The following is an 8,762-nucleotide window of genomic DNA, read 5'->3' as shown; positions in this document are numbered from 1 at the left end:
ATGGCTTCTGATCTCTTCGTCTTTGATAACAGCTTTTTCTCTGACCCCTTTTCTCCTTTCTCCGACTCATCTGTCGATCCTCAGCATGATTTCTTCCAAACCTTTGAAGACAGCCTTAATAACCGTAATAATAACGATACTAATAGTAATAGAATTCAAGAAAACAACTCTGCCGATGAAACAACCTATTCTCTTGACCAAATTGCATCTGCTCTTTCCTCATCCTCACCACCTAGTCATCAGCTTGAAAATCTCTCAATTTGTCAAACGGCCCAAAATTTCCCAAATGCAAATGATTCAGATTACTTTCTCCTGGAGGTGATTAAAACAGAGGAATATCAAGTCCCCTTAGAAACCATTGCTGCCTTTAACAATCCGTTCGTGCCTCAGAACAATACTGCTGATAATGTGGTTAAGCTGATGCAGAGGAGTTACAGTAGTAACTCCTTTGATGGCAAGCCCAACTTTTTTTTCCACCAGAGGTTTGATAGCCTAATGGAGTCTCCAAATATGCAGTCCCAAGTCATGAATCCTCCTGAAAACAACTTATCTACTGGTCAAATGAGAAGGGTTTGCAGCACCGGAGATTTACAGGTAATCTTACAATTATTCGAACGTGCTATTTGCACCTTTTTGTACTGAATGCAGCAAACAAAATTTGCTCTGTTTTTTCAATTTCTTTTTTCCTGGTGTAAAAAAAATCATACTTAGTATACTATATTTGAGAATAAACGACTAATTCCTCTTTTGTTGTGAAGGTGCACAATACCCCATCTAAGAATACTCTGTCTTCGAGCCCACTTTCTACAGACGGGTCATTCCTGGAGGAAGCAAACTTCAAAGTGGGACGCTACAGTGCAGAAGAGAGGAAAGAAAGGATTCACAGGTACAGAGCGAAAAGAAACCAGAGAAATTTCAACAAGACAATTAAGGTAAGAGTGCCTTTTTCTTGGTTTATCAGTTCGCAAAGCTTCGAACAGTGAGATCATAACAGTTAGCATCATTTAAAAAGTTACGCTGATCATCATGCTAATTAATAATAATTAGGTACGGTGAAAATGTGGATGGTAAACTTAATTTGGTGTCTTGCTCTTCTTGTGATGCTCTCGGATATTGCAGTATGCATGCCGGAAGACACTGGCCGACAATCGACCGAGGATACGTGGCAGGTTTGCACGTAATGATGAAGCTGTAGAGATTCCCAAAGCATCCATGTTTACAAGTACTAGATATGAAGACGAAGATGATCTTTGGGTAATATTATTCTCTTCCGCATGATCTTTAATGCATAGTTAATAATACAACTAAAGTATTATCCCAAGTTGGACTCGCCCACTTTCAATCCATAGTTTATTTACTGATAGTAACTTTGTGCGAATGAGTGACAATTTTATCTCAAAATTCCATTGTGTATATATATATATATTTTTTCTAATTTAACAATAGTTTCATCGACGATTGATTGATTTAATACAGATTGAGGGATTTCAGGAAGAAGATGATGAAGGGTCAGCAGTAGGGAGATCAACAAAAATATTTTACAACAACTTGGGATCAGCAGCAGCCGAACAGTACCAATATTACAGCTACTGATGGAATGATGATGACGGCTTTGGTCTTATATGTTGCTGCTAAAGCTTTTATCAATTAGTAGGAGGGTTAAGTTGATTTCACACGACCAGGAAAAGCTTGTAGGAGCAAAAAAAGAAAGTCAGAAGGCGTTTATTCAATAAACAAGAAAAGGTTAGGTGTAAGTGTAATGCTGACTGCTGAAGTTAATATGGGGTTTCAAAGATTAATTAGGCAGCACTGAGGAGTCTTCACCACTCAGCAAGGCTATGACATTTAAGTTATATATTAGTTTTGTAATTTTCTGCAGGAATTTTAATGTAGTTATAAATAGTGCCATGTGCATCTCGTTGTTGTTGTCTTTTTTTTTTTGGCTCTTCAATCATCATATCTCAATCTGTAAATAGGGCGACGAATGATTGCTCCATTTCCCCGAATAATGTTGTAGAACAGTTCGTCAACTGTCTCTTTTCCGTTGGTTCTGTAATATGCTTTCATAGTTTCACTTCAATATTATGTGAATATTCCACGCAAAATTACTTTATATCGAGATCGAGGCCATGCATGCAAGAAATCACATTTGAGCTTGGGCGGGCGCAAGTAGTAAGGCAGACGCCCCAGCCCTTAGTTTCAATCAGAACCACCCTAGCCTAGAAGTATTTCACAGCCAATTAGTGGTTTGAAAAGTTACCTTGATGGTTGATTCTACTACCATTTTTACATGTATGAAAGTTGGGATTATTGAGCTACTACCAGATTATCTTAAAGAGATCTCTAATTGGAGCAAATTTTCGATTATACTTCACTTTGATACAACAATCTCCCAAAGCAAAAATTAAAAGACACATGCAGCAGTACGACCGGAACTCCCCAGTTTCAATCTTGCTTTTAGGATTTTCGTTCGTTGATAATTAATGATTAATATCATCATCGAATTCATTTGCCCTGCAATGGCGATTGCAGAATCAGAATCGATGTTCTACAGACTAAAAAAGGGGAATATATAGTTTCGATTGACTACATTTTCTTATTGCTACATATGATGATGATGAACACTCGAAAGGGGTTCGCCCTCTACTTCAGCGAGTCATTAAACTAATCATAAGGTGCTTAAGATCTTTGTTTTCTTGGGAACACAGATTGTAGCGGAATCTTGCTGTATAGAATGCCTAGATCCTCCTCTACGCATACCATTTACTTTGCTTACTAAATCGTTTAAAATATACCTATCAACCATCAGCCAAGGCATAACAATCTTTGAATTCATTTCACTAACAAAAGATCTTGCTTTTTAATTTAATATAGCCACTGTAGGTAGCTGCTCTGTTTTTTTTTTCCCCCGCTTTTCTTTTTCACTTCGTCTTGATATTTTCTGGGATTACGTAATTTAGGCCAAAGTTCAAATCTTAGGCAAATCAAAATTACAGGAAAGAAAAACATGTGAAACTACTTCGAACAGTTCTTCAGTACAAAGTAGCTCTATTGCCTTTGGTCTTTTTTTTTTTCTTTGTCCTCCTCCCTATTTTAAACTCAGTTGGATTCAAAGTAGACAAGATAATTTGTACTCCATGCCATTATTCTGCCTTGGAAAGCTTATTTCTTGCTACGAAAGTTGTTAATTATTAGGCTATCGACTCAAGTGATAAAGCTGTCCGGCAGATTGTATAAATTAATGCTGCCTTGGATGAAGAGTAGCGACCTGTATCACCATATCAAGTTGCAGGACTGGCAAGTACTAGAGGAATCCGCAATCTTGAATGATTAAGAAGTTTGCTGCGTCCAATAGCACAGAAGTTGCAGAGGCGATTCCTGAAACAATACCAACTATACTGCCACTTGCATGAAGATATCACAACACTGGTTGTTTTTTTTTTTTGTGTTTTGGGAGAGAGGGGGGGGGGGGGGGGGTATCAATATTCCTTCAAACTCAATTTGTTGGGCAATTTGGCTCAAGATCAAAAAGCTGTCTTCTTTGGTCACCGTTTATGTGTGATATTAATTTGATGCAGATGTTACCCAAGATATTTCTTGATCAACTACCGAATTCCACATCACTCCTACAACACTTCTCTTTCTTTGACAATTGACACCCAATCATCTTTCGCTTTCCCAACTTCATCACGGCATGCATTGCGTAAATTAAGAATAAAATTGAATTTATTCTACACATAAATTAGTCAACAAAATTTTCTGGTGAAGTGCAGAGTTCTTGATGCCCAATGGGTTGTACTACTTGGCTGAGACTAATGGAGCCCATAAAAACAAAACTAAGATTGGTAAACCACAAAGAAAATAATGAACTCCGACAATATTCCATCTATCGTTTTCTCCTTCTTCTACAGTTCTACTGGATATTAGAAGTAAGTGAGTGACTGCGGTTAAGTGTATACGTACACTGATTATGAAAGGAGCAAAAAAGAAAAATGTCCACTTGTTCATCTCATAGTCAGTGCAGCCACCAATTTGGTTCCTCATGTTGACTACTGCAACCAATTTGTGATGTTGTGCTGCACTAATCAGTTTCTTTAACTTCATCATTGGTTTTCTTTTCATTTAACGAACAGTAATGCAGTCTTTGATGTTTATAGTTTTTCCACATGATTATACAGCCTCATAACCAAATCTGGCCAAACAAATAAAAACTAGGACTCTTAATGCAAGATAAACAATAATATGCTTTCAAACACTTTATGGAAGGCATACGCAGGACATGGGACCTTCATCAGCCCAATCAGAACTTAGTCAAGGAATTTCAAAGCCTATGATCTAGCTAGGAGACAGTTTCTTGAGTACATCCTATATAATATAACGACTATACTTGTTTCAGCCCTTTTTGTTGCTGTCAAATCATTATGGTCATAATCATGATTGTTTGCAATTAGCCTGAGGTCCTGGTAGAGCGTGTGCTGCGTAGCTTTCTGTGATGTTCTAGCAATTTTGGAAGAAGAAAAAAAAGCAGGAGAATTTTTCATTCATTCGTTTCTAACGAACCTATAAAAAACGATGTCACCGGCTGGCATCATAGTCGGGCAATTGAATGCCAACTCCGTGAGTTTGCAATCTAAGTCGGGCTTCCAACTTTACTTTGATGGTCGAGTTTTGCTCATTCCCTAAGATGATCAAATCACTGCTGCTGGAATCCTGAACGTTTGGCATTTAACCCAGCATTATACAGGGTTCTGTCGAATTCAACACTACTTTTATTTGCCTTTTTGGAAGGCTTTTTTTGCATAGTTTAAAATGCGATGCCTTTAGCAAGAAAGAGATTCTTTGTCTTGAAAGCTGAAACCTTGCCACAAAAATATATTGGAATCACCCTTAACAAGCTAAGAATAATGGATATCAACTTTGAGACACAGTTTTACCCATTACTAATAAGATGACCCTTCCCTTTATAAAAAGTATTTTAGCGTCAATCAGTAAAATGAGTGCCAAAAGCTATGACCATTTAAGCAAATATTTCTTGCTCCAACTGACACCTATGATAGAACACTGGCGGTGAAACCGAAAGAGGAATCCCCAAAAGTCTGAAAAGGGAATAGAAATAGACGAATCCCATCCATTCACAGCTATTGATATGCTTTAATTTGGTCTTGAATTAATCATGTAGAACAGTTTTTGTGTTATGACTTCCTTCTCTTGATATCATCATAAAATTCCAAGCGTATCTGATCAGAAAGAGTGAGGGACAGATCCGTCTCAGTTAATGGGGAGAGCAAAATGGAAAAGAATTCTTTTTTATTTGATCATCAGCCTCCCAACTAACAAATTACAATGATTCCACAGCTACTCATTTGACCAGGACAGTATAGACAGAAATTCATATTCATATTGTATATTATACAAGTACTTCAATATCCTATCGTTGCTCTCCTACATATTAGTTGATGATTGGCTGATAAAATTAATAGAAAAAGATAGGCGAGAACTATATGTGCCAGTTTTTGCTCTCTGGGGCAGGGGGAGATGCTGCAACGAAATGAGGGATTGATAAAGTTCTCATCTGGCTTGTCCTTTTATTCAGTCCAATAAAAGTAGTGTTATTCGGATTCCATGGAAGAATTCAGTTTCTTCAACACTTTTTTTTTTAGTGTTTTTCCTAACAATTATTAGAGGGACAATCATACCTTGTTTGTACACGCGCACGAGTGGTAGTACATTATTTTTGCTTGGACCTTTATTTTCGAGTGTCTAAAGTAATCCTCAACTCATGAATCATGATGATGAAAAATTAAGCAAAACAGAGAATCTTTGGGAAAGAAGCAATAATGTAGCGTAAACTTAAGTTTGCAGGAAAGGGTTTTGTTTCGAGGTAATACGTTCAAAAAATTTTAGCACAACCATTTCAGGCCTTCACTTCAAAATATTTTAAACAGTAGAGACATAATAATGTGATCATCAAGATTGCTCCTTTCATACATAATCAAAAAAGAAGCATCCAATTCCAAGTAAGGATGAGGCTGCGGATTTCTCAGTCAATGACACGGTAGTCCTGCTTCCCTTGACTTGTAGGAGCTCACCGCAGTTGGTTACATCAGATTGACAATGGCATTTCAACAAGTTCCCCAAGATTCTGAAATGAATTATGACGGAATTCAAGATAAGAAGGAACTGCTGTCGGATACTGGTGAGAAAACTAATCCGGATTCATCCAACAGCTCCTAATTTGGCTTTCTCTTTGTGTTATTTGCCATTTCTGTGTCCTACTCAGCATAAGCCTGTAAAATTTGCAGAATGGTGAATAGAGATGGCTTCCGGTTGACTAAACCTAAAGATGGGTACATCAGAGCAAAACGTACAGTTATTCTGTCGAAAACTTTCTATAATTTGCCCCACACACACTTAGTCCTACTTTACTGCAAATAATTCTCTATTCTTCTTGTCTCCACTATGAAGGGGACTGGAATTGAATCTATGTTGAAAAAAAATAAAACAAGTAATTATTATGCTTTATGGTGTCTCAAACTCTCTCTTCTTTCTGGTGTTTTACGTTTAAAAAACCAGAAGATTACACAAGGAGTCCTGAATTTGGTCTATTTCATTATACTATTATGCAAGTGAATCTTTGCCTCGCTTGGTAAAACATCCACCTTTTTCTTTTCCAATAACAGATAGGCAGAATAATTAGTACCTCTCTGTGAGGGGGACTGGAGAGGGTAGTACACTACACTAGTATTCATCTGTAGGGCATGCAATATGCTTGAGCCTGAAGCACAAGGAATGTCCCAAAAGCAGTCAAACGCTAAAAAGTCCCTAGGTCTCTGCAATGCAACTCCCATCGTCTCGAGAATCCGTAAAAGACAAACATCATTTCAGTTCGCTTTCGGTTTTTCAAAGGAAAGTTGTTTCTTTTTTGGTAATAAGGAAAGTTGTTTCTTAAAAGGGAAAACATCAAAGAGGGTAAGAATGAAGGGTGCAGTAAAATGCGAAACCAATGCGAGCAAGTAAGTTCATGTTTCTCTTGATTGCCTCTTTGAGTGTCCCGGTTCCCCTCCCCGTCTCCCACATCGGTTAGTTTAGTGAGTGTGAGTCAGTACTTAAGCTCTGTGGTAGACCATCTCAAATTACCGGCTTTTGGTGGTTTACCGTGGTTAAGTTTAGGTTCTGGTTGATATTTGATAAAAAAAAAAAGTAAGTTCATGTTTCTCAAGGGAAAAAGGGAAGGATGAAAAGCACAAGAGTGAACGCAACGATCTTGTAAAACTTCGAACCATCATTAATCTGATAGATAGTACAAGAAAGGTCATCATCTTTCGGAAGGAAAGGATAAAGAGAGAGAGAGAGACAACTCTTTCTAACACGACACGGGGAAGACCCCAATGCCTATTTTGCTTGCTAGGAAATTTCTGTGTCAGTTTTGTCGTCTTTTTATGGGGTTTCCACCAACTTCAGAGACAGTGACACAGCTACCTAATCTGTTGCTGGCGGCTTTGTTTTTTTTTTTTTTTTGGAAAAAATGGAGATTGAACTCAACTTACAGCGACTTGTTTGGAAGCAGCAAACCAATAGTTAGTCGTAATGTTGCGCAGTATATTCATGTTTACTTGAATATTTTGCATTACTTGCTGAATTGCTTTAAAGGCGTGCTGGTGGAAGGAAAATTTGCAGCCGTTATCTTAGAGGTGTAATGGATATTTAGGTCAGCAAGACATTAACCATTCTAGATTTCTAGTGATGACGGACATCAGTTAGAAGGTATGTTTCGCTCTTGATTTTATTTGTGGCAGCCAGAAACAAGGCCTTCGACAAATTGTCTTGTGTTGTGAAGTCAACTCATTATCGTTAACTTACCGCCTTGGTAAAGCTTCACACTTCGGGAAGATTAAGAGCAGGTTAACTGTGAAAATTGAATGACGCAGAAGAAGAAATGGGATCTGTGACATGATTGAAAATCATACAAGGTCAAGGTCAACTCATTATTTCTCATACAAGATTATTGAGAAATATGTTAGGTAAATATTTCAACATTTTCTCCATGAAAACTCAGCAATCCAAACATAGCGCAAAGCTGCAATAACCATATTCGCTTCGCTGTAAATCTTTAGCAAATGCATTTTTCCTCTCTTGGTCTGGCAATTTGTCAAGATCCTTGTCCGCTGATAAGGGTAAAACTATGGCGCCATTAATTTTACAATGAATGTAAAGTTGAAATATCAGAAACAACATTTTCACATGAAAACCTAGCAGCGGGGTTTGACTTTGCATTCTCGGACGTTTTCAAACTAGTTAGCCTTGGAGTAAATCGGAAGGAAACAATAATCAGATTTCGTGCAATGAATTATTGCCCATGAAGAAAAAAGCAAGTAGAATTTGATTACCCAAAAACTTCATCCATGCGCAATGACCAAGAGTAATACTAATTGACTTCCCAACTTACGTGCTTTGCTCGCAGTTCAAATGGTACGACTTTTTTCAACCAGATGCAGATTTTTCAGTCCCACTCAAGACACGAAAGTACAAAACCAACCCACTACCTCTGATGTTGTGGCACTCCAAGGTTGCGGGATGCTTTTTTTTTCTCCTTGTCCATTGAAGGGGAAGGGGAATTTTTTAGTACTCTGCACCTGAGGAAACACAATCACACCAACACCAAACTGCTGTTCCAGTGGCCCTACAGGGGACAAATTGACCAAAGTTCAGAAAAATCACCCATCACCCACCGTGTGTCTACATCAAACTGATGTGCTGCAAAA

General features: G+C 37.9%; 1 protein-coding gene across 1 annotated transcript; it reads left to right on the top strand.

Moving 5' to 3' along the window:
- Positions 1-1,874, top strand: LOC113781633 (zinc finger protein CONSTANS-LIKE 1). Its single transcript, XM_027327593.1, has 4 exons — positions 1-594; positions 759-932; positions 1,120-1,254; positions 1,477-1,874. The coding sequence occupies exons 1-4, from the start codon at positions 1-3 to the stop codon at positions 1,591-1,593; spliced, it is 1,020 nt and encodes a 339-aa protein (XP_027183394.1). The 3' UTR covers positions 1,594-1,874.
- The last annotated feature ends 6,888 nt before the right edge of the window (positions 1,875-8,762 follow it).

The sequence above is a fragment of the Coffea eugenioides genome, chromosome 8 (assembly GCF_003713205.1).
Source record: "Coffea eugenioides isolate CCC68of chromosome 8, Ceug_1.0, whole genome shotgun sequence".
NCBI lineage: Eukaryota > Viridiplantae > Streptophyta > Magnoliopsida > Gentianales > Rubiaceae > Coffea > Coffea eugenioides.
The sequence above is the reverse complement of the archived record's forward strand: the minus strand, read 5'-3'. Positions and strand labels throughout refer to the sequence as shown.

What these genes read in the sequence shown, in the direction of transcription:
- LOC113781633 (XM_027327593.1), top strand. Translation starts at nt 1, where the DNA reads ATGGCTTCTGATCTCTTCGTCTTTGATAACAGCTTTTTCTCTGACCCC. An exon ending in GCAGCACCGGAGATTTACAG is followed by an intron (nt 595 to 758) that starts GTAATCTTACAA and finishes TTTGTTGTGAAG; the next exon opens with GTGCACAATACCCCATCTAA. An exon ending in AAGACGAAGATGATCTTTGG is followed by an intron (nt 1,255 to 1,476) that starts GTAATATTATTC and finishes GATTTAATACAG; the next exon opens with ATTGAGGGATTTCAGGAAGA.